General features: G+C 42.3%; 3 protein-coding genes across 4 annotated transcripts; 2 read left to right on the top strand and 1 right to left on the bottom strand.

Annotated features, from left to right (window-relative positions):
- The first annotated feature begins 4,565 nt into the window (after nt 1–4,565).
- pole3 (polymerase (DNA directed), epsilon 3 (p17 subunit)) lies at nt 4,566–8,075 on the top strand. Its single transcript, XM_083669604.1, has 4 exons — nt 4,566–5,108; nt 5,219–5,304; nt 5,417–5,535; nt 6,851–8,075. The coding sequence occupies exons 1-4, from the start codon at nt 5,043–5,045 to the stop codon at nt 7,030–7,032; spliced, it is 453 nt and encodes a 150-aa protein (XP_083525730.1). The 5' UTR covers nt 4,566–5,042; the 3' UTR covers nt 7,033–8,075.
- A 754-nt stretch (nt 8,076–8,829) lies between these two features.
- rpl12 (ribosomal protein L12) lies at nt 8,830–11,916 on the bottom strand. 2 transcript variants are annotated; one of them, XM_083670449.1, is made up of 6 exons: nt 11,778–11,916; nt 10,648–10,721; nt 10,277–10,375; nt 10,071–10,152; nt 9,266–9,352; nt 8,830–8,990 (listed from the first exon to the last, which is right to left on the bottom strand). In XM_083670449.1, exons 1-6 carry the CDS (start codon nt 11,812–11,814, stop codon nt 8,872–8,874), a joined length of 498 nt encoding a protein of 165 aa, XP_083526575.1. In that variant the 5' UTR covers nt 11,815–11,916; the 3' UTR covers nt 8,830–8,871. The 2 variants fall into 2 exon arrangements, with proteins under 2 accessions (XP_083526575.1, XP_083526576.1); XM_083670450.1 differs by having other exon boundaries at nt 11,665–11,805.
- Nucleotides 11,917–12,272: 356 nt separating this feature from the next.
- Nucleotides 12,273–26,323, top strand: lrsam1 (leucine rich repeat and sterile alpha motif containing 1). Its single transcript, XM_083669732.1, has 25 exons — nt 12,273–12,391; nt 13,288–13,534; nt 13,735–13,791; nt 13,968–14,012; nt 14,319–14,396; nt 14,881–14,949; nt 15,039–15,123; nt 15,338–15,459; nt 15,650–15,740; nt 15,856–15,965; nt 16,108–16,137; nt 16,312–16,434; nt 16,880–17,019; nt 17,350–17,394; nt 17,668–17,738; nt 17,897–17,996; nt 18,259–18,346; nt 18,508–18,582; nt 19,521–19,601; nt 20,435–20,530; nt 21,412–21,510; nt 22,070–22,201; nt 22,439–22,514; nt 23,019–23,194; nt 23,532–26,323. Exons 2-25 carry the CDS (start codon nt 13,463–13,465, stop codon nt 23,652–23,654), a joined length of 2,184 nt encoding a protein of 727 aa, XP_083525858.1. The 5' UTR covers nt 12,273–12,391; nt 13,288–13,462; the 3' UTR covers nt 23,655–26,323.
- Nucleotides 26,324–26,399: the final 76 nt, after the last annotated feature.

The following is a 26,399-nucleotide window of genomic DNA, read 5'->3' as shown; positions in this document are numbered from 1 at the left end:
ATGTGCCGTTTATTTAGATTATTCACTCACCGAAGACGTCATTTGTGTTGCTGGTTTGTTTACAAACTCCATTCACCATTATTGAGGCTGTTGCTATGGGCTTGCCTCATCCACTCTGCTAGAATTCCCTGTCCTTTTTTCAAAGCTGTGACTGACAAAATTAGCACATCAGAGCTACAGAGCTGCTCATGTACATTTCATTTTCAGTGTGATGTATCTGTCACATGTAAACCACTTTCTCATTGCTACTTACTCTTGAATACAGACATTCATTCAATTACAGATATCTTTTGACTAGTATCAGCTTGGATTTTTTGGAAATCATTCTTTGGTTATTTTTCTGAGTGTTACAATGAATGACCTACTGTAATACTGAATGATCTAATCATGCTATACCTGTACTAAGATGAGTACACCTGTTGTTGATAAACTTGTGACAGATAAGATTGTCATTATAAGTAGGCTATGATACTGTGTAACGCATTAAAAGATGTGTGAATGGCAAACTAACTCTCGGATCCTTCTTTGCTCTCACAGTCGTTAGTGACACCTGGTGTTGCCATGTGGAATGAGGTCACCACAGCAACATGATGCACCCCTTGACTACGGGACCCGCCTACCAACCTTGTGCCAAATTGTTGTACCCCTCAGATAAGCATTACTGGTCTGCACTCCAAAAATGTATTACACTGATAATGGTCTGATAGATGAAAAGTTTGTCCTTCTTATTCTCTTCCTGAATTGATCAATTCTTGAAATTATGATTACATTTTCTCTTTTGTATACTTTTTTAAACTCTATTTAAGAACACATCTGTTCTGAGAGGATTGGTTTTAAGAACTCTCACATCGTTGTACCGTGACATTCATACAGCAATAATAAATGTAACATAAACATTTGTCAACATAAGACTTTACACATTGAAAATGATTCTAGGCATGAAACCACATATGATATCACATTTATAACATCTGTTAATAGAAAGGCAAAGTGGTTTCATCAAAATGTAGTAGTTCCGGTTCAAGACAAAAATCCCCATTTACTTTTTCCCCATCTGTATTTTTTTTAAATAGCTAAGCGTTGTGTAACATGTAGTCTGAACATTTCTTGTACGTTTTCTTCTCTGATTAAATAGCCGTTTGGTTCATGTAAACATTTCTCAATTATGTTCAAGTCAAAACTTGAAACAAAACTTGAAGTCAACACTTGAAACTTTATAAAACATATAAATTAACTTAGAGACAAGAGAAAGCAGACCAAAGATCCAAATCAAATCAAATCAAATCAACCGGAAGTTCAACGAACTCAAACAATCTACATTCTGACGGCATACTTCAGAGCTCTTTAGATAGCAGTAACATGTGTTGTGTCTCAGGGTTGGGGTCAATTCCAATTTGAATTCATGAATGGAGAATGTACAGGATCATGAATTGAAATTCAATTGTAGACTACTTGAATTGGAATTGAACTGGAAGTCTCAACCTTCAGAATTTAAATTAGGCTGTGGAAATTGCATATTAATGTGACAATAAAACAAAGAAGTTACTGTTCAGGATTCTCCATCATAACAATGCAATTGATTTTGAAATCATGCTAGTAATCATGGTACTATTGGTATTATAAACTGCTATCAATTTCAATTTAGGTTAATTTAGTTTGTCCATTTGATTCTAGGGTTAGGGTTAGGGTTAACAGTCTTTGTGAGATCTGCCTAAGAACTAAGGTAATTCAATCAAGGTAGCTAAATTGGTCTAGAATTTAAATAAGGGAAATGTTGATGAAGGATACTTAATTGGGATACTTAATTGACTCTAATTCATGAAATTTACCCGGATAGGTAATTGAATTGCGATTTAATTTGAAGAATTATCCCCAACCCTGTTGTGTACCGACATGCGTGTTCTTTGTGTGGAATCATGAGCATCTAAATCAAAGGAATAACCAATTAAATATCATCTAAAAAACACAATTCTTCTGAGAGGTTATGACATTGAACAGTGGATAAACTGAGTTGTGCTGAATGCAGCATTAGAGAGAGATGTGGCTAGGCTACACTTACTGTACAACCAATAAAGACTGCTTTGTACAATCTTAATGACATCAGGTTCTTGGCATTGACAGAGTGGAAAAAAGAATTAAATAATCTCAATAAAATAACATAACATTGCGTTAAATATGATAATTGCATTCTAAGTAAATATATCAAACTAACCTCAGGACATTTGGATGAAGGGCAACTTTGAAAAACTATAAAGAAAAGGGTCACAGAAATTCTTTCCACTTACCACAATCAAGTGTGTTTCAGCTGTAATGTAAACAGTAAAACGTGCTGCTTGAGCGAATATGACACAGCGGCTCGTTGTTACTTTTTTTATGGCAATGTGAAGATTAGACTCCTTGTAAAAATTCCACATTGAAATTGTTATGAACTCTTAAACTTGGGTTAGGCCACACACATGACTTGAAGCATTTGTCTAATCAGTAAGTGAGGTAACTCCTGAGACCCCATAGGAATACTTTGCTCTACGGACAGAGGGAAAGTATTATGTTTTAGAGGGAACTTCTGTAGACTGATTATACAAGGTTTTTACCACCTCAATGAGCTAGGCTCTCCTTTTCTCTACACTGTACATATATTTTCAACTACATAACTTAGAAGAAACTGAAATTCAAGAAGGTGTCTGTTACTTTAGTCAGGCCCTGAATCAATATGTACTGTAAGCCTAAGGTATTGTTGTTGTGTAGTAGACAGGGAATGGATAACCAACACAATAATTTCCCTATGCTTTTCTCACAAGACGAAACAAATCAATTATTGAAATGTTCTTTATTTGACCTTTAAATGGTGTGATTGCAAGTCTGTCTTTCGTTGAAGTTAAACCATTTGTGATATTCTCACACTGAAAAATCTGATTTCGGCATATTTCCCAAGAAGCAAAAAACAAACAAATTATTATGATGTGTATCTTCATGCAGTACACAGCTGCACTGTCTAAATGGCATTCCTTAGTTGGGTTTACAGATGATTAGCTTGGTAATTGCTGCCCACTAACTCTGCTGAAGCTTGCCAACATAAAAAATAAACACAATGGTTCAGGGGAGATGTAGAATGGTAAGAATGATCAGCTTTTCTGCTGCTCTTTCTCCACGTCTCTTTTTGTTCTCTATAGCTGAAACTTATTACACGATCAGAGAGCCTGATAAACTGTAGTCTGCTGCGCGGCCAGAAGACCTATTTTGTGGCAATTAAATGCAAATGGAACACCCAGTAATTTTTACTGTGGTCCAACCTCATTTCATGCCCAAAATAAATTCAGGCTGCCCTGCTATTTTTATCTAACTAGTAGCTGTAATAACATGTTTGGAGCAATTGTTCCTAATCTACCGTGTATGTGTGATTTTGACATCTATTTTTATGTTGTCACTTCACCTGGTGCCGAGATAACTTGACACCTTAGCAAGCTGTCGTCACTCATCAATGGCAGAAGATCCCATTATGTCAATCGCACATGCCTTTATACCGAGGTGTGTCGTCACTTCTGGGTCCACACAAACGTTCCTCGTTCATTTTCTCTGTATGGATTTTTCGAGTAATTATTATGCATTCAGTATTCAATTAATGCTTACAGGATTGTTAATCTAGCCAGTATCTTCAAAATCTTTTAGAACCCATTTCAAACATGGTCTCGTAATTTTACCATTTTAAAAGTCCCAATAGTTGTCATAATAAATTAATCTGGAAAGTTGTTGAATGGGTGGTTTCATGCTTTCACATTTTAGGGTTTTAAATTACATTGCATACCATGCCTATGGCGAAATTTGCGAGGAAATTTAAAGTTGACCCAGGAAGTACGGGAGCTCCTTGGTACTCACATACTTACTGTCTCCACTTTAAAATACTTCACGTATGTCGTCATAGGCATTGTCATGGATTTCAGACACCACACATCCACTCCACAACAAACTACAATAAAGGACCAGGTGGTTGAGACTGTAGATAAAATACAAATACTTGGATACTATTGTTGACCATAAACTGATATGTGATCTGAACACTGACAAAATCTGCAAGAAGGGGCAACACCTGTTTTTCCTTTGAAAGCTGAATTGTTTTAACATTGACAAAACGATTGTGAACCTTTTCTACAGAGCTCTGCTCAAAGTTAGAGCTTATGTGATCAGGCTTGAGGTAAAGAACTCCCTTCAATCTGGGACTGGGTACGCTGCATTTTTAGTATTTTCAATTGTCATAAAACGGTTATTTATGCAATGCACAATGCACTTTATTCTAAACTAAGCCATTAATATAGTCTTGGACGGAGAATCATGTAATAACATGCAATAAGATCTTATTTTGTAGTGTATCTGTGTACTGTGTACTGTGTGTGTTGTTGTGGGTCCACCACCTGTAGAGCATATTTAATAATAAAGAGATAATAAAGATTCACTTTGATTTGATCATCTCTGTGGCGACCAGCTCCACACTCCAGCACAGTGGGTGGCGATGTGCATATTTTTCGTTGGTTCGCGATCCGCCATTAACCTATAGAAGAAGAAGAAGCTTCGCGGGAACGTGCTCAAAACAAATGTGACAGCTGTATGTGAACTTTCTAGCTAGCCAGCCAGGTTCAGGAAGTTTGTTCAATAAAGCAGGTCTTTATTCTGAATGTACAGGGAACTGTGAGTTGTACGGGTAGGTGCCTGACATTTTCGCATGGGCAGTCAGCTAGCTAAGCCCTTTTTCTCCAGTTAGTGAGCAGGCTAGCATAGCATGCATTAGTTAGCGACTAGCTAATTCCATTGTGGGACGACTGTTTTCTTCAGATCAGCCTCGGGGAGAGAAAGGCAAGAAGGCATCGAAATTCCTTCGGAAAGTGCTAAAGTCATCATTGCACCTGTTTGAAGTTGTATTTTTGATTGTAGCTGGCACGTTTTTATTAGGTGTGCAGCTAGCTAGTGGTCTTAAGTTAGTTGGAACTAATTGAATTGTCAGATCACCACGTTAGGCAACTTTGCTAGCTAGCTACTTTCCCAGCGAATAGATGGCAGAGAGACCCGAGGACCTCAATCTACCCAACGCCGTCATCACACGCATCATCAAGGAGGCGGTGAGTGCACTTCCCCCGAAGTCCGATATGTTTGGTGATTTTGTTAGTGAATGACAACACCAGATAAACTTACAACCGATTTGTAACAGTAACCTTCCTACACCCAACAGCTACCAGATGGGGTGAATGTGTCAAAAGAAGCAAGGCGAGCCATCTCTCAAGCTGCCAGTGTATTCGTCCTTTACGCGACATCTTGGTAAGACAGTACACATGTTCCTGCCCAACAGCTTTCCCCTATGAATGTAATAACATTGAGGGCATTTAAACATGCAGTGTATTTAATGTTTACCCTTCTTTTGTGTCAATAGTGCAAACAACTTTGCCATGAAATCAAAACGGAAAACTTTAAATGCAGGAGATGTGATGGCTGCAATGGAGGAGATGGAGTTTGAACGCTTCCTGCAGCCGCTTCGTGAAGCTTTGGAGGGTGAGTGTCATGATCATAATAACTTCACAACACCACATGAAACTTCCTATTGCGCAATACCAAATCGACCCCTGGACCGTACCCCCTAGGTGCACTCTAGGCAGTCCTGTGGATCTAAGAGTATTGGATGGGTGGAATCAATATCTTCAGCTTATCCTCTGATTGGGTGGATGGAAATGTCACCATATTACATCTATCCAATTCTTTCAGATCTGCAGTTCCCTAGCCGTTCTGTGGAACATTCCCTAGCCGGTCTGTGGAACATTCCCTAGCCGGTCTGTGGAACATTCCCTAGCCGTTCTGTGAAACATTCCCTAGCCGTTCTGTGAAACATTCCCTAGCCGGTCTGTGGAACACTCCCTAGCCGGTCTGTGAAACACTCCCTAGCCGGTCTGTGGAACATTCCCTAGCCGGTCTGTGGAACATTCCCTAGCCGTTCTGTGGAACATTCCTTAGCCGATCTGTGGAACATTCCCTAGCCGTTCTGTGGAACATTCCCTAGCCGGTCTGTGGAACATTCCCTAGCCGGCCTGTGGAACATTCCTTAGACGATCTGTGTTTGCAGATCTGAAGCCCATTGGAAGTCAAGGTGGAGCCATCACCATATGGTTTATGCCTATCCAGTCCCTTTGAATAAGAATCTGAAAGTTTCTCCCACCTTATTTCCCTACTTTGTACCACACCCAAAATGTACTTGGTGGACTACCCTGCATTGGTATATGCGATGTATGCATTTGAAGTTGAACTGGCCTAAGGAAAAGGGCAAGGGGTTGTTTCAGATGCAGCCTTTCTCCTGTCCAAACATCAACATTTAAACAGTCTCCATTGCATTCCCATGTCCTTGTTTCTTTAGTTATATTACCCTAGGGGATTGTTTCACTGTGTAGCACAGATCATTTTACAGATTAAGACAAATCCTGAAAGAAATCGCACTTTCAGTACATTGAAAATGCCTTCTAGTCTAGGAGAAGTATTAATGACTGAATCTGTCCCTATAAATTTGGTCTCTACATTCACTGGGCCTGGCCAAAACAGAATGATAATTTGTAAGAGCCATTTGAGAAGAATATGCAGAATATAAATAGCAGATGGGTGTAGTTGGGGTGTTCCTTTTCAATGTTTTTTTTCTCCCCGATTGGAACAATGTACTTTCCTTGTGTATACTATTTATGGGTGGAGATTTACAGCAATCTATAAAGCAAAGGAAATTGTGGCCAGCACTGACTACAATTGTCCACCTCTTTGCTAACCACTAACTTTACGACTGAACGCTACTCAACATTAACAACGTGTGAACGTTTTTGTTCCAATGCAGCCTACAAGAAGGGCCAGAAGGGGAAAAAAGAAGCGTCTGAGCAGAAACGCAAAGACAAGGAGAAAAAGACTGACGCAGAGGATAATGACAAGAGCAGGGAGGAAGAAGAGGAGGAGGAAGAGCGCATGGAGGAAGAGCAAGAAGTGGAGAATGATGTGGAGGAGGAAGAAGTCGATAATTGAGGACTGACCTGTTATAGAGTACTGACCAGAACACTGGTGCGTGTTCTTAGGCCATGTTAGAAACATATTTTATTCCTCCTTGGGGTAAGCACTGGTCCAACACAAAACAAGTGGAACTACTATATAGCCCTGAAAGAGTCAGTCCTGCCATGTCAGTGATTCCCAGTACTTTGGGAAAGGTTGATATTTGAAGTGTTCCTATAGGGCCTTCATCTAATAGGGCCTTGCCATTGATTTGATAATTCTATTTTGATGTCTTCCAGCAACTGGCCCACTTAGACAATTGAGTGGAATTTAGGCCATCTACCATCTCCATCAGTGGTTCGATGTTAAAACAAAGCACAAGAAAAAACCTGATGCACTCTGACCATGATGGCCTTATACAAACCACTGTATAATTTCCACTTTTCTAACTCCGTATCTTAGTGTTCATCGTTTGTTGATGTTCTATGTGACAGTGTAGCCCCACTTTGGGTTTTGATACATCCCATAGCAGATTGAATACTCATGTTTTTGGTTGTTACATTTTGTCTTACTTACTTACTTAATTAAAGCATAGATCTATCCATACGGAAGTCTGAAGAAGTGACTCATAGGTTTGTGGGATGTACCTGACATTAAAACTATTGTAGTCTCTGGAACAAATGAGACAAACCATGCTTGACCTCTAAAAAAATGATGCAAGGAATGTGAAAAAGCTCCTTTATCAAGAACAGACTGGTTTTTTGGTTAAGACCCAGAATTCAGGCTCTGCATTTTCTGGATATTATTCATCTGTTGGAGTTGACAAACTTGGATTTGACATGACTTTGCCAGTAACTGTCATGTCTTCAATCAGGCTGTAGGCTCTGACCACAATTGGAGGTTGCTAGAAGTGAGCTATTATTTACAGGTTTTCAATGAATTGCTTGTTTTTTTTGTACAGAAATAATTTGGTCAACAGTGTTGTGAGAGGTTGAAATTTGTACTTTTGTAGCATTGTATAAACCTGGCTATATCATTTTAGGATCAAGATTTTTTAAATAAATTTTGCTTTATTGAACATTTAATCACCTGTTACTGGCTATGCTTATGTATTTATTTGAAATTCTAGTGACAGGATTTCATCCCTTGAGATGCAGCATGTATGCACATCAAGTAATCAAAAATATACATGAATGGTGAATTTCAGAACAAGTGGCACCAGCCTATTTAAAGCCCAGGGCAAGCTACCATATAACATGGTATTCATTCAACTTAATAGTACAACACTAAATTGGTACAGAAACCTTACTGCATAGAATTGGGGTATACATTTGTTACAAAGTGTTCACACATTATATAACTACAGCAATCTTCTCATTTTAGTTACATTAATAAAAATTGCTGCTCCGGTGGAGCCAAAAAGCCCCCTACATATACACAAGTCAGAAATAATGTCCAGAGAGGGTAGATGCTAAATGGGATCCTTGGGACAACCCCACTCTAAACCCCAACTGTATGAATCTAAACATCAGGGAGGTAACAGTTCAGTCATCCCACTTGGCATTTACAGTCCAGAAAAGGGCACGCCTCCCAGTGTCTCTTTATTTTCAAAAAGTATGCAAGCGAAACCAAGTTTGGATCAATGACTTCATCAGGAGTACGACAACCAACACTGGCAAAGATGTGACCCAATTACACCAACATTTCAGTTAATAATGATCTGTCTAAGGTGAGGCACAAATGCCTGTGCTTTAGTTTCCTTTCTCAAGCACTGGTACATTAGAAACTCCAAACAGTTTCACAATATTGTGGTACAAAATGTCAAGACAAATATTGATTTTTGTAAAGAACTTTATTTTTTTTCTCCATTTGGCATTACTCAGTTGGGCACTCAACCTTGCCAGCGTTGATGTCATCAATGACATCATGGGGAGGGCGGCCATCGATGGTGCAGCCCACAGACTGGGCAGTGCCCAGGATCTCCTTGATGGTTCCTGGAAACAAAAGGACCAATCTGAGTCAACAGAAAGTCAAACTAAAAGTACATAAATGAGGGGAAAGGAGAAGTTGTTCCAAGTCTTTCGGCACAGAGTCATCCATTGGTTTGGACAGCCCTGTTTCCTAGAGCTGGGTCAATCTTAGCCTCCACTGGATTATACTCAGTCACTCAGACAGACAGGCATAGTGGCGGGAGGCTGAACCCCAATGGCAGGACAGTCTACATTTGAAAGACATAATTATGAAGGCTTAGGCCAAAGTGAGTGCTTACCAGAGAGCTCCCTGGCAATTGAGCGAGCCCTCATCGTGCGAGCAACGGTAACGATCTCGTCAAAGGTTACACTGCCACTGTGCTTGACTAGAAACAAAAAGAGTAAAGCTTAGTAAATTTGAACAGACAACACACTGGGAAAGCGAGTACATCTGAGCTTGCAACTGGGATGTCTGAGCAAGGTTCAAGATTTTTGAACAAGGTGGCACTGGATTGCATCAAAACCCAACTTGAGTTTATTCATGTCAAAATGTGTGAACAATACAGCTAAAACACTGAATTCACTGAGGAGCATTAGCACTTTCACCTTCAGCAACAATGTTGTTGACAAAGCCAGTTACTCCATTACTAAATATAATTTAATTTGCCTTCAATGTTTACATGGTGGCACCGCCAAGTTCACAGCATGGCACAGCTCCACTTAATTTGGGGAGGATGCTGATACAAATAATTATATTTTAGGACCATAAATAGTGGGCTTACAAGAAATATACAAAAAGGAATTGGTTCCTAGGAAAGTCAAAGGATCAATCTGGGTCAACAGAGAGTTAAACTACAAGTCCATAAGAGGGGAAAAGGAGAAGTTGTTCCAAGTCTTTCGGCACAGAGTCATCCATTGGTTTGGACAACCCTGTTTCCTAGAGCTGGGTCAATCTTAGCCTTCACTGGATTATACTCAGTCACTCAGACAGACAGGCATAGTGGCGGAAGGCTGGTGTGTGATCCCCCCACATCAACCAAGATCTAGACCCAAGAGGGGTCTGGAGGTTGTCATTTCACTCAGGGAAAGTTCAGGGCAACTTACTGTTCTTGACCTTCTTCCTGTCACGAGGGGGCTCCTTCAGGGCCTTGATGATGAGAGCAGAGGCAGAGGGCACCACCTCGATCTAGAGGAGACAGAGACGCACGTTGAAACAGGATCGGTAAACAGCATCTACGTTGTAAGGTAGAACCTCATTCAGGGCATCCCATTGGAGAGAGAGAGAGGGAGGGATAGACCCGGTGACGTACCGCTGCCTGTCTGTTCTGGATGGTCAGCTTGACAGTGATCCTCAGGCCCTTCCAGTCACCGGTGGCCTTGGCAATATCATCACCAACCTTCTTGGGAGACTGAAAAGAAGGAGCGGTCATTAGACTAAAAAAAAAAAAAAAAAAGGCTCAATTGTCTGATGTGGTGATAACAATCATTGTGTAATATGAAAGGACTGTTCCAGAACTTTCGGCACAGAGTTGAACATTGGTTTGGACAGCCCTGTTTCCTAGAGCTGGGTCAATCTTAGCCTCCACTGGATTATACTCAGTCACTCAGACAGACAGGCATAGTGGCGGGAGGCTGGTATGCACACCAAATTATTTAACCTGTTCAAGATGAAGACACTTACCAGACCCAGGGGTCCAATTTTGGGGGCCAGTGCTGAGGTAGCGCCAACTTCTCCACCTGTGCATCTCATGTACACTAAGAGCCAAAAAAGACAGTTATTATTGAGCATTTTCTACAGGAGGTTGCCCTCATGTTCAGGCATTTCAGCTAGCAGCCAACATGACAAATCCGATCACACCCCTTACAGCACTGCATACAGCAGTGATTTAACCATTTTTAAAAACGTATTATATCGGCTCAGTTTAACAGGAATTTGTCTGGAAAAAAGGCCACCTCTAACTACAACTACATTGTTGGGAGGAAACTGGGTATTATGCGTCATGCAACGGTATGATCGTACATAGAGGTTTAATACCATGTCGAATCAAGTTAGTTGAGGCTGGAACAATAAATAGATCATCTAAAAAGCTATAACTTACAGTTTACATGGAAATACTGTGGCCCAAAATTAATTATCATAATTAAGGGCCTTCATCTGAAATCTTGTCCTCAGCCGATAAAATGGCATGCTTACAATAGCCTTCGGTTCGGCCCAAGTGCCCACCCGGTCACGCTGGGCTTTATTGGCCAATACGCCATTTAAGAAGTTGGACAACAGTGGATCCTACTCTAAACTTAACGATAACTCAAAATGAAGATGACACGCAACTTTGCTGTGGTAAATTCATCAAGACAGACTCAAAGCACATCCATTCTAATTCCCAAGAGTCAGGTGGACAGCAACTACCTTTAACTGGTTGTTTAAATTCGAATGTATGAATTAATACGTGGGTCCTAAATGATTAAATAAAAACCACCGACATTGTATTTCAATTTCTACTACTAATCCTACCAAGTCAGTGCGCAGGGAGAGCATGCTTCAACCACATGCACAACCACGTGGTCAGTGATGGTGTAGGCTTCTAGTTGTACTGAAATTCATCACCCCCAATTCATGTAGATTGTACAATAATATCGTCAAATGTTAAACACGTATTGACAGTGCATTGAGGAAAAGTCGTCGTGATCCTAACGTTACCATTTTCTGTGCTCATTCATTGTTGAAGAGGCCAAGTATGGATGCGCCCGACAGAAGACGACTCCATTTTGGCTCTGAAACAAAATCAATTTTACAGTAGATTCCACACATACCAACTTTAATCTCGTTGGGGTCGAGTTTAGGGGCCATGATGCTGTTGAGCTCAGTTCAGCTTGAGTTGGTGAGGATGTCGGATGAACCCGATTCGGGACGACCGATTACTGTTGCACCTTCACCGCTAAAGTGAAAAAGGAAAGGGAAGTTGACGGGACGCTTTGGTATTTATACGAACACCAAGTACCGCGAGATTATGCTGTATATGTCGGCGGAATTCCAAATCTACCCCTAACTCCTCTTCTCTCGTTGCTACCCCTACATATGAAATAATTTCATGGCGTTTGGCAATATTATAAATCATTCACATTCTTTCTAAATAGAACGTTTATTTCAAGCAATATATTGCTTTCAACAATCTATTTTTTTCCAGATCTCCAGGGGGTACCTAGGCTAGGAAGTAGGAAATAGGAGCCGAATTGGAGTTTAAACTACAGCAGTGGGTCAGCTGAACGAGAGAGGTCTGGTGGTGGGTTGGACCAACGTCAAACAAACGCATAGCTTCAAGTGGAATCTCGACCTCCAAACAAAGTAATTGATTGCGAGTCATTTCACTCTTTCAATACTCAACATCGATGTGATTTCCCACACGGCCGAGGACAACACACTCAAGGTTTGTCCAAAACTGGTTGACTAGTAGTCAGTAGCTACGCAGCTAGCTTGATCACAGCCCCGTATTCAACGTTAGTGCCTGATTGTTGTGTGCTAGCTGGTTACTGCCATGGTACAGTCTAGTTAGCTAGCTAGCATCACGGCATCTACTTACAGTAAGCAGTAAACAATCCCCGTAAACGAGACTTATAAACTAGCTGTAACTGGTAATGGCTGCTAGCTGTCATCTGGCAGGATAATCAAAGTCGCCCCTAAGGCTTCTGTATATCTGACATGTATCCTGTCCAAAGCACAGGGATAGATCTAGATATAATGGTCAGTAGAAGCGACTGGGTACTGTCATTAGCATTCAATCATTAGGCTATGACAGGTGATGTAATGTAACATTTTGTTGTTTTGAGTAGATGATACCAAAACCGCGAATTCATGTCCATATTCTGGCTGATCTGTTATTCGATTAGGCAATATATGTCAAGAAATCTGTCAAATGATTCGTTTTTCCATATTTGCTTGATATCAGAATCAGAATTCTTTTATTTGGCCAAGTATATTTGCACATACAGGAAATTGACTTGGTGAGGTTGGTGCATGGGACATAAAAAACAACAATATATATAAGCAAAATATTAACAAAAACATTACAAAAAGCAAAATATTAACAAAATAGCAAAAACAATAAATTATGTAGACTGTGCGAGGCTAAGAAGCTGTGAAATGGGTATGGGGCATGTACACTATCAATTAGAATAAATGTGGACTTAGACATGTTAATTAGATATGTGGTCCGTGTCGAGAGAGCACAAAGTAGTTAACCTATTCTATATAATAATACCAATTGAGAGATTGAATAGTTTACTGATGCTGTCGATGTTAACCCTGTCTCTTCACATTCTACAGTGTTGACAAGAGATATCTTCACATTTGTCAACTGACAACCCAAGACAGGAGTGACACAACAACCCCTTTGAAGTCAATATCTGAGGGGAGGGGAGGGGAGGGGAGGGGCACAGGCTCTCCACGTCCTCACTGAGAGACCGACAGATAGACGCTCAAAGGACAGACAGGACTCAGGATGCCTCTGTTCTTCAGAAGGAGGAAGCCAAGTGAAGACTCCAAGAAGCGTCTGGAGTACCAACTGTGTCTGGTAAGAGCACTGTTGTGTGTGTGTGTGTGTGTGTGTGTGTGTGTGTGTATATTTTGATCCCATACTAGAGCCTAACTTGTATGAAGACCAGAGATGTTTTTCTGTTTTGAAGACATCTTAACTCTAAGTTGAGTTGAGGTGTTTCAGCAACACAGTAGCAGAATAACCTGTACTGACACTTTTCCTTTGACCTTTGCCAGTCTAAAGAGGCAGGTGCTGATGACATTCTGGACATTTCAGCTTGTGAGCTCTCAGAGGTGAGTGGGACATACTGCAGTGGGATAGAGGGTTGTGTGTGTATTAACTGGAATCATAGTCCATTGCTTGAATTCATTATGAGAAAGCAGAGGAGCAATACAACTACATTCCACTGGCATTAGTCATATTTACTATTAACATAAGAGTTAAACATCTGTCCCATGTTCCTGCACAGGTGCCAACTAGTGCGTTCTCCATATGCAAGGTGCTACAGAAGAAGGTATGACTGTGGTGAATGACATGTAGTGGGTGAAGGCCTAACCCTAACCCAGAAACACCCCCTAGCCCCTACTCCCTAGACACTTGCGTAGACCTAGGTGCTACTACTGTATTGCTTGTACCTACCCAATCCTTTCAGATCTAGTCAAGTGTCTAAGGGGTCGGGACGAGGGGTTGTTTCAGGATAGGGCCCGTGTTTTTTCCTCAAGTTTACTATTTGAATTGTGGTCAGTGTTTTCTTGTCAAGATTTTGAATAGTTAAGAGCCAATCAATTATAGCTCTGTGTCTCTGTCATTGCTCACCAAGGTGTTGATTCTCCATGGGAACCAGCTGAGATGCCTGCTTCCCAAAGGCTGTTGCATCAGCTCTCTGGCAACCCTAAAGGTTTGAAGACAAAACACGTGTTACATAACAGAGCATAATCAAGCATGGCACAGACAAAGCAATCAGCCTTCTGAGACAAATGAAGCATTACAGTGTAGGACAAAATCAACAGACTAAACAGAACAAAAACTAATGTGGACAAAACATGAAATTGTGGACAAAACGTTACTTCACAAGCAAAAGGGCAAGTCAATACACTGTCCTCTTATTACTTTAATTCATTTATTGGTGGGTGACTTACTGGTGGCTTAACCAAATTGCAATGTTGATATTATACCCTCCTCCAATGAAAGTGATGATTAGCTGTTTGACCCAACAGGGCTTACCTGTAGTCTGGTTATATAGCTTTCTTTTTTTTCCACATCATTTTGTTTTTGTGTATAATATGTTTACTTTTTTTCCCCTCACTGACTTTGTCTCCCTCTTTCTCTTCCTCTCTCCATCTCTCCCTCCCTCCCTCCCTCCCTCTTCTTCTCTCTCACAGGTCTTAGATTTACATGAGAACAAGCTGAGCTCACTTCCTGATGACATAGGACAACTGGCGTCCCTGCAGGTAAAGCAATGATGATGAATTTACGACCTTTGTAAAAGATGATCAAGGCAACCGATCCTCACGGGCAGCAAATGTGTGTCCCTTCTCAGGTGCTGAATGTGGAGAAGAACCATATCAAGGTCCTACCGGACTCCATCGGAGATCTCCGACTACTGCAGACGCTGAATGTGAAAGGTCAGGATACTGCAGGAGGACGCCTTTTCAGGTCACTCAGAAACCCGAGAATAGTCCTGGCATAGTGACGATTCCCGGATTTTGTATAGTTTTGACCGAATGTTTTTAGTTCATCAGGTTGCTGCTTTGGAGTTCAAGAAGGTTGGCACTGAGTGTGTGCGTGTGCATGTGCGTGTGTGCGTGTGTGCGTGTGTGTGTGTGTGTTTCTCTGCAGGTAACTCTCTCAGTGAGCTGCCCTCCTCTGTGGGTTGTATGAGGAGCCTGCGCACACTGGACCTGAGTGAAAACAGTGTGAGGGAGCTACCCAAGGCCCTGGCCCTCGTCCGCACTCTTGAGGTGTGTTTGTTTGCGTCTGTGTGCCAAGAAGGCTCTCCGTGTGGAATTCCAATACAGAACACCTCATAAATGCTTTTGGAATCAAATTGTTCCCATTGAAATACATGGCGCTTAAACTACTAAAAGTACTACTGGTTGTTGATGTTGTTCTACGTTGTTCTCTAACAACCTGTGTGTGTTCTCATATAAGAGTCTGACCCTGGATGCAGCTCTGATGTCATATCCCTCTGCCTCAGTGTGTACCGGAGGCACTGAGGACATCCAGCGGTTCCTCTGCACTGGTGAGTGAGACACACACACGCACACACACACACACACAGGCAAACACACACACACACACACACACACACACACACACACACACACACACACAGTTTTACCTGTGTTTGTTGTCAGAGCTGGGAGAGGAGTACTGTCCCCCATCCCAGTACCTGCTACCTGTACTGGAGAGTGACTCAGGGAAGCAAGACTCAGACTGTGTGGACGGGCTTGAGCTGGCCTGGCAGGTAGGTAGTGCTGCCCGACACACACACACACACACACACACACACACACACAATTTAGTTGCATTTAGTTCCATTTAAATGAGCTTAGAATAGGCATATATGACTCATACAATTATTTCTTTCCCTGTTGCACCATTTGCAGAGCAAGTTCAACGACTACGAGAAGAGAAAGGTACAGTTGGAAAAACAGTTCCCCTCATTGCTGTTCTTTGTGACACTTTGGCTGTTGTCCTAGGCTGCTTATCTCTCTCTCTCTCCTCTCTCTCACACTCACACTCACACACACACACACACACACACACACACACACACACACACACACACACACACACACACACACACACAGGAGCAGAAGCAGCAGGAGAAGCTGGCCTTTGAGTGTCAGAGGGGGGAGAAACAGAGGGAGCACACACGACTCCTCCTGCTGAACAACACCCGCAAGGAGGACATCCTCTGCTCTGTCAGACAAGTAAATGGACTCTCACCACACACACACACACACACACACACACACACACGCGCAAGCAAGCACAAACACACACACACTTCCTGATGCTTAATTCGTCTGCCAGGAAGATAAACAATCCCTCTCACCACCAGCCAATAAAATACACACCTTGCCTGTCTATATCACACACTGATGTGCTGGGTAAGTCTGTTGTTGCTGCTCTAGGATAATAAAGTCTAGGATAATCTATAACCAATCATTTTTTTGTCTTTTTTTTATTTTATTTTTTTAAGTCTTAATGTAAAAAAAATCCCAGAAAAGTGTTTGGGGGGAAAAACCCTGCTGGAGAAGTGAGGGAAAATGTTAGTGTAAGTGGTTGGGACACACACACACACACACACACACACACACACACACTCACACAGTGAGTTTGATGCTCAACTCATTCCTCCCCCTGTCTGTGTAGGAACAGGAGCGTCTGGAGATGGGTGTGTCCCTGCAGCAGAGGGCCCAGGATGCTGAGAGGCAGAAAATGCTGGGAAAGGTCCGGCAGGCCGAAACAGGCATCACCAGCCGCATCAGCAACCTGCTGCTAGACAACAAGCGGTGGGAACTGTGTGTGTGTGTGTGTGTGTATGTGTGTGTGTGTGTGTGTGTGTATGTGTGTATATATGTGTATGTGTATGTGTATGTGTATGTGTGTGTGTGTGTGTGTGTGTGTGTGTGTGTGTGTACCTTCACGTGTGTGTGTTCATTCTTGAGAGTAAAACTTGCTATATTATATTAAAAAAAGATTCAGCCACCTTTTCCTTTCAGAAAAAGCTCAAGTACAAACACAGACATTTTTACTGTTGAAAATATTCATGAAATGTTACGACATCAATCAAAATGGAAATGTTTGTCTCGGCTGACCCAAAGTGTTTCTAATCATTCCAGCCAGCGAAAGAGTGCAGAGTTCCTGCAAGCCATGGAGGAAGATCGGTAAGTGGGGCATCTTCTTTGTTGATCGATCCGAGCAAGAGCAATCTATGTGAAAGCCGCCACCACCACAGCTAAACTGATTATCCCTGCTTACTGTAAGACTGAGTCACTGTGAAGATGCATCTCATACGCTAATCTAATGGATTTCCACTCTGCCTAATGACTACGGCCAGATGGAAAAGACAGGCAGACCCATCTAAAAGGCTAACATATTTAGGTCAATGCCAAACAGGTTATGAGTGATAGCTGTTTTTTTGTTCTCGCCCCCTGCAGGATACGCATGGAGCATCTGACCGCCATCACACAGGAAGAAACCAATTCCCTCAGGAAGAGGGATGTAGCAGGTGAGCGTGGGAAATGTAGTCTTCGCTCGTGATTGAAACAATCGCTCCCCCCTCTGGATTTTTCACCATTATCAACCCGTCCTTCTCTCTCTCTGCCCCCCCCCCCCATCCTTCTCTCTCTCTGCCCCCCATCTCTCTCTCTCTCTCTCTCTCTCCAGTGGCCATGCAGAAGTTGTTGTCAGAGAGCTGCTCAATGCGTCTGCAACAGGAGGCTAGTGACTTCCGTAGACAGAACCTGGTCACAGAGGCCTGTAGGAGGTCAGACACACATGAATTACATTCCATTTGTTACTGAGAGGTCCAACACACACACACCCTCACACACACACACACACACACACACACTTGTCCCAGTGTCTCATTCCCTAGTTTTTTTCTCTAAGAATGAGATACTGGTCAAAGGTCTATAACGTTACACTGAAACATGGCTGGTTTGATGGTCTCCATTGCTCCCTCAGAGGCTTGTCCTGTTTAGAAACACATCCACCTTGTTTCCTTTCCTCTTCCTCTGTCATTGTAGTCTGGAGAGTCTGGATAGGAAGTTCGATCAGGTGCTTTCACTCCAGCAGCTAGACAAAACCAAAGCCGTCGCCCATATCCTGCAGGAGGTAAACACACACACACACACACACACACACAAAATAATGACAAAAAAAAAGAGACAGTGCTTTCCAGTCACTGTCAGCCAAAGCAGAAAGCGAAGCAAGCTGACCGAATCCTCCATCAAGACGAGTTGCTGTTACTTATGACTCTCTACTCCCCTCTGCAGGAGGAGATGCAGAAGGCAGCCTTCCAGGCACTGCAGCTCCAGAAGGACAGCGTATACGGCCACATCCAGCAACAGGTTAGGCTGCTGCTAACCCACTCATTATCACACACAATCCTTAGGAAGTCATAATCATTTAATATCAAGTCAAGCCCACCCGAGGTCACCACCCACACACTCATTTGTCAGTTGATATTTACAAACCATAAAAAGGGCAGAACTTTTCAAAGGATTTACTTTGAAATGCACGTTTAGAGAGACATGTTGTGCTATTATTGACAGTTTCATTAATTATAATACCATATAATGTCTTGCTGTAGGTATACTGGGGGAAATACATGTGTAAAATGTGCCTATGTAGATTTGTTTATTAGGAACAAGTTTATAACGACCACATTGCACTAAGGAGCGCTGTAGGAGATCTTTTCTGCCTGCCGCAATAAGACTGTCCAACTCCTCCTCCGGCTGGCTCGATCAGGGTGATCAGAGTCAGGCCGGGGGATGTTAAATCATACTGGACTGTTCTTACTGTATATAATGTTTCAGATTTTTATTTTTTATTTTATTTGATTATTCTATTGTCACTTTATTTTGTTGTTGTTGTTGTTGTTTGTGATGTGAGCTGCTGTAACGCCTTAATTTCCCCTCGGGGATCAGTAAAGTACCTCTCTTATCAAGTGATGTTTAGGCAGGACCACGCTCATCCTCCACCCTCCACCAGGGTGCAGCATCCACAGCACTTTCAGCCATTGGCCACAATAATTTTGTTTTGTTTTTCCTCCCCGCCTCCTATCAGCCATTCAGCCAATCCCCTTGCTACTGCCTCTTTGAAAGGCCAATGAGCCTTCATCGGGTAGCCAACGTTGCCTCTACAGGCTTTTTGAATACATCTGACATGTATGTCCCTCTAGACAGGGATATCTACTGGAATGTACATGTCAGATACTGTATAGGGGAAGCCTGTAGAGGCAACTTGGGCTGTTTCATCATCAGAGTGCTTCTCTCTGTGTCTCTAGATCAGGCTAATTGAAGGCGAGTTAATGCAACTGACTAAACTGGAGGTTAAGAGACGCAATCTGGACGCTGAGAACCTGCAGGTACGTGCTGGGCTAGACAGGTGATGGCGGCTGTTCTAGCGGTCGCGCAGAAACATGTTCCTCCCTCGCTTCTTTTCTTCTGTATTTTGGCTTCTTTCTTTTTTCTCCCCCCCCCCCCCGAAATCTCCTTCATGTCATTGTACCATGAGAGCATGATCCTCATTTCATGCACACACCCTGGCCTGTCTTTAAAAGGGGCAATCTGGGACTCAAACTAACAGCACAACGATCACTTTCTCAAATTCGTAGACTGGTCTATGGATGCTCAAACTGACTATCCATGAGGTCAAGATAGTTGTAATTTTTTTTTTTAAGCTATAGTGTTCATTTACAATTACATTGTTTACAAATTATGGATTAAATCAAGCTTGTATTTTGGGTTGTTGAACTAAGCTCACGAGGCATTTATAGATAAGGTATACTCCTCAATCATCAATGGCTATATATCATTCATTTTAAAATCCCAAAATGGATGTGCCAATCCCGGATTGCCCCTTTTTAAGAGGGGATGGTGATGTAATTAAGGATTGTCTACTGGAAAGGTTGTAGAGCTGCGGTAGCTTAAGAGTTTTTTTGTTTAGTTTTTACAGTGGTGCCATTATATCATATCCCATATGGATGGCACGTAACGTACTGTATATCACTGTACCTGAACGTCAGAGTGTAGAGGACAGGAATGATTTAGAAGACGCTCTGGTTTCCTAGTCCTCACTACTAATGAGTCAGGTTGAAAAATGTATCTGAGTGAGGGACTGTCAGTGCTTTGCTGTGACGTGTGTGTGTGTGTGTGTGTGTGTGTGTGTGTGTGTGTGTGTGTGTGTGTGTGTACACAGGAGGTACTGTCGGATCAGCGCACAGCTCTCGGCGACTTGCTGCAGCAGCTGCTGAAACAGAAGGACCAGAGAGAGGTGGAGCTCAGGCAGGTTCTGGTGAGTCACTAGGGGTCTGGAGAGTCAAAGGTCACACAGGGGCTTGACACAGTACAAGGCCGACCCGAACCATACATTACATTTACATTTTTACATTTATGGTATTTAGCAGACGCCTTTATCCAAAGCGACTTACAACAAATACATTTGTCTAAGTAAGTGAATCATCTATCCATCAGTCATCATAAGAAAAAGTAATCTATGCTAGGACCAGGGGCCATTGGCCATTTTTTTAAAATTTATTTATTTACAGTAGAGAAACTTGTACAGTAGGGTAGTGGGGATAAAGAGGTCTTTAGGAGCAACAGTCAAGATGTATCCTGAAGAGATGGGTCTTCAATCTACGGCGGAAGATAGGTAGTGACTGTGCTGGCCATACTGTGCTGGATCGGATAACTTCCTTTCATTTTCCCCACACATTGTCCCTTTCGGTGCTGTTTCAGCAACTAGGGTGGATGTAATCAGGCCAGCCCAGCGCGGTTCAGCTCGGCTTGGTTTGGCTTTGCAGTGTGAATTTGGGTACTGTGACCTTTAGCGAGAATGCATTGAGGTGTCACACTTTTTTTTTTGTCACATTACAGTTCAGGAAATTCAGAAACAGAAAATTCTCCATTAATTTGCACGGTATGCTTATTTAAAGGGATAGTTCACTCACAAATTGTTTTGATTTACCACATACTTCCACTGTCGTCAGCCTGCCAAAACAGGTTTTTAAGTCCATTCCCTACTTATTGAGCAAATCGCAAGCATTTTCGGGTTTTAAAAAGCATAACGTCTTTCAAGTATCTCCTTGGCAGGTAGACCCCACATCCTGATTCATGCTTTAACATGTGATAAATCATTGCTTTTGTGTGTGTGTGTGTGTGTGCTGTGTCCTTCAGGCGGAGATGGAGCTGAAGAGTGACTCCACCCAGCAGAACTACTGGATGATCCAGTATCAGAGACTCTTGGACGCCAAACCTCTGTCACTGCGTATGCAGGTACAGTACACTACCTAACCCCATGTCAGAGAGCAGGTCCCTCACTCTCAGAACCTTAGAATTCCCTAAATGCAGGTACAGTACACTACCCCATGTCAGAGAGCAGGATCCTCACTCTCAGAACCTTATAATTCCCTAAATGCAGGTACAGTACACTACCTAACCCCATGTCAGAGAGCAGGATCCCCACTCTCAGAACCTTACAATTCCCTAAGGGCTCCGGAGAATGGTATTGGACTCTTTGGACCACCGTGCAGTATTCAGGGTGTATGAAATGAACCCCCAAACTGGCTGCATTTATGTTTCCCACCAAGACTAAGCATAGGATTTTGCATAGAGCTCCCTACTGGTTAATAGAGCTCCCTACTGGTTAATTCTGAGATAGCTCTGGGAAACGAAGAGATCTCAAAGTAACATTAGGTGCCCAGTTGGAAATTTAGTTTAAGTTTAAATTCGTTTTTTTTTATTTTCAAGGAGCACTTGAATGCAGTAGTATCCTCGACTATCCTCGTTAATCCCTCTCTCTGTCTCCCTCTCCCTCTGTCTCCCTCTCTACCAGGAGTCTGGTGTGGAGAGGGACCTCGTGAATCTGCTGTGTAAGCTGTCTGCACAGCACTGTCTCCCCATCCTGGCCCACCACCGCCTCACCACAGAAGCCCTGAGATACATGACCGTCAGCGACCTCAGCAAGGTGTGTTTGTGTGTGTGTGTGTGTGTGTGTGTGTGTGTGTGTGTGTGTGTGCGTGTGTGTCAATGTGTCTATATTCATGAGTACGTTTGTAAAAACGATCAAAGCACTAGCGAATGATACAGTATGTGTGTTTCTGTGATAGTGGGAGTGTTACATTGTGACAGGGGAGATGCCAACCTGTGTCTCGGATGCATTTGTACTCAACTTGGTTAACAATCTCTACCTCTGTGCTGACAGCTGGGGATCAGTGAGGTGGGTGTGCAGAAGGCTCTTCTCAACTGGGCCAAGGAGCAGCCTGCCACACCTCCTGAAGGTACACACGCACACACACACACACACACACACACACACACACACACACACACACACACACACATATACACACACACACGCACACAAAAACCTTGACACCCTGATTGAAATAGTATTAGAAATCTTTGCTCTCACTTCTTTCATGTCAGTGCAAATGATGTGACCGAGACAAGAAAGACGCTTTAGGGGCGCTTAGTGGTGTAGCACCCTAATGCGCTCACCACGTAATCGCAAGGTTCCTGGTTCGATTCCGACCCTCGACATATCTTGCATGTCATCCCTCCTCTCTCTCTCTCTCTCTCCCTCTCCCATCCTTCCTGTCAATCTCTACTGTCTCTATCCCAATAAAGCAGAAATGCCCTGAAAAACATATTTAAAAAAGAAAAAGAAAGCCGCCTTACACTAGTGACACACAGCTAACGATGCAAACACCAGTATTCTATAGTTGCAGTGTTGGTGAATCCATTATCCACGTGGAACCACTGTTTGTGCTTCTCTCTCGCAGGAGCCTGTAAGATGGAACCCCAGGAGGAGGAAGCTGGTCCGTCCCCATCCCTTCCCAGCACCCCCGTCCATACCCCCACCCCGCCACTGACCCCCGGGACGCCCGTCACCCCCTCGTGCCCCAGCCCAGTGGACTGGCCAGGCAGCTCCGAGTGTGTGGTGTGCATGGAGACTGGGGTGAGGAGACAGCAAAAAACACACGCATATGTACATGCCAACACACTTGCAGACACACATACGCTGTATACATGCATACCAGGGTTTCTGCTAGGAAAATTTGACACCGGACAATACACATGCATGTGCATGTACACAGACACACACACACACTTTGCACCCTTTATTCTCAGAGGGGGATTAAACACCAAAAGCAAAAAAAACTAAAAACTTTATTTACTTATTTACTTTATTTAAAACTTATGACTTACTGTATGTTCTACCATTTTACTGTGTTTTCTTACAATGTGATACTTTCCATGTGATTTAATACCCCCTGATCCCTTCTCTCCCTCAGTCCCAGGTCATCTTCCTGCCCTGTGGCCACGTCTGCTGTTGCCAGGTGTGCAACGTGGCGATCCAGAACTGCCCCCTGTGCCGCGGCACCATCTCCCAGCGCGTTCGCCTCTACCACAACTAGGGCCCGAAACGCCTCGATCCACAGAGACCCGTCTGCCTTGGGGCTCCATGTATAACCACCACCACATTACCCCCAATATCCCCCAATCCCTTCGGCCCCGTCTACATTCGCGACAGAAACATGGCTTTCGTTATCCGAATAAAACACAATCTGGCCACCGACAATCGGACTGTGAACTAATCGTCACGTTCGGATAACTGAAGTCTGATTTAAACGTCAGGTGTACCGTCGACGTCAGGGGCAACTTCTACTCAATGCTTTTATATACACCTGCACTAACTCATAGTTCACTCACACCTGCACACCATTATATATGCATGACCATACGCACTGCAACTCTATAATCTCACTATATATTTATATTTCTCACAGGGAAAACATAAAATACATACATAAAAGCCCCCAACGCTCAGTCAACAGGTAATTCACCTCGATAAACCAAAATAGACATAACACATATGAGTGACTTTAGTAAGGAATTTTAGCGACGTGTCTTTATTTTATTTGACTTTTTTTTTTTAAATATAGAATAATTGTTATAATCCAAAAGGGATAAAGTCAATGACTGTTTTAAATGAGTTTGACTGTTTCAGGCCTTTGGGAAATACCTGTTTGATTGACGTGTGCCTTTTTCTACCTTTAGAAACCTCTCTGCTCCCTCTCTCTCTCCCCCCCTCATTTTAACCCACGTGTCAACGTGTTGTGGACGCTCTTGTATGTCCACTGAAGGACTGTTAAGATATAGTGGTTGTGTCATATATCTTCTGCACTGACTTCTCTTGCTGTCTTATTACACAGTATCCTAATTATTTGTGTCTCAAGGGAGTGTTGAGGGGAAAAACACATCTCTCTTCCCACTAAAATCAGTTGTGGGTGGTTATGGTGTTGTTACCATCTGACAGATCATATCAGGACAGCCTCCGCAGAACATATTAGGATGCAGTGTTAGCCGGTGTGTGTTTGGCAGTGCCAGGACAGGAACTAATGCGGCGTTCATGAGATCTTGGAAACTCTGAACTTCCGAGTTCAAATGAACGTACAGTAAATAATCTGCGTAGAGCTTCTTATTGGTTGATTCGGATACCCTCCCGAGTGGAAAACTCGGGTATCGTCTTTGTACAGAAAGTTTCCATGTCGGAAATGTTGGAGTGCACATGAACACGCACGTGCAGCATGCACACCTTGTAGTTGGTTAGAACCATGTTTGGTGACCGCTGCTGTAAGCATGCCCCCCGACCCCCCCCCCCCCGACAACACCAAGAACGCTGCCTTCCATATCACTGCAACTCCTCAAGTGCTGTCATTCATTCATTCCATAACAGTTCTCTCAAAACTCTCACCCATATGTTACATTTAAAGGGATAGTTCACTCTAAATTAAAGGGATAGTACAAACATATGGTACGTTATGCTGAGTCTACTTTTAAAAGTGTTGACTGGAGTGAAGGTACGAGGTTGATCACAGACATTTGATTTGAGAGTGAACTGTGCCTTTAACTGCTGTCTTTGGCACTTCTGATCTCTATTTAAAATGTCTCACCCTTTAAAGGCTTCGTCTCACTTATCCCATCAATATGAAACCGATGCCACTTTTCTATCCCTTCTCCATTCAAGTGCTCTTATAGTTGTTTCTAACTTAGCATGCTTCAGGTTATATAAGACACTTATATTGTATGTTATTGAGGTAAAAAAATAAATTAAAAAAAAGATGCTGAATATGATGAAATGTAAGGATTTTTCAGCTGAGATGACAAGGTGATGTCAAGGTGTTAATATGTGTTGAATGATTTTCCTCTCCTGGTTGTGTGAACACTGTGTATTCTGTTGCAAAATGTGTTCTTTTGACTGGCCCAAGGGATGCTGTTTTGTACTTCTCCTAGCACTAACAGTCATTTTCCCTTCAGCTCTGCATCTCGTTTAATGACCACAAATGGCTGCTCTAGTATATATATATATATATATATATATATATACACCTATAGAACTATACTTAATCAATCCTTGTGTTTTTATGTTAACAGCTTTTATGTGCGACTGCCAAATATATATATGTTTAAATATATACCATAGCATGTTGAATCACTGGATATACCATGTTCAGTTTCCCCCTGATCACCATATTTAAGGATAATGAAGTTACATAGCTATCAATGATATTAGAAAAGATCACCAACTGTCATTCGATGCAGTGGTCAGATCCATCTGGATGAACAGTGTCACAACATCTTCCTTTCTGTAATTCCTTCACTGTTTGTTCACTTTGACATACTCTGTTTCTATGCCTTAAATACTGAACTTTCATAAGGTTAAACGACTTCAAATTAATTCTGTCTGTGTCATGTATATGTTCCTCTTATTGAGCCCTATTTTCAGTTGCAGAGTGATACGTATGGGTTTTGTCACTTTGGTAGCACTTTACCGTAAGTATACTGCCATAACTGTCATGAATTGTATACTATCTGTATAAAAATACTATAATGCAAAAAGCATAAAAGAAAGCGTTTGAATCATACTTGATCGTTATGTGACCTTGCTCATAATGGATGGTCATTTCATTTCATTATGACTTTATGGCAGAGTATCGTAGGTGAAGTGTTACCTTAATTTTTCTTCACTAGTACATTATTAGTGTGATGTGAAACCTATGCAAATAAATCTGCCTGACCCTTTCTTTGTCTGTGATTTTACATAAATAATACCCTTTATCCACCTTTCAATTTATTAATTTCATTTAATTTACTGTAGA

Source organism: Argentina silus (assembly GCF_951799395.1).
Source record: "Argentina silus genome assembly, chromosome: 5".
Classification (NCBI taxonomy): Eukaryota; Metazoa; Chordata; class Actinopteri; order Argentiniformes; family Argentinidae; genus Argentina; species Argentina silus.
The sequence above is the reverse complement of the archived record's forward strand: the minus strand, read 5'-3'. Positions and strand labels throughout refer to the sequence as shown.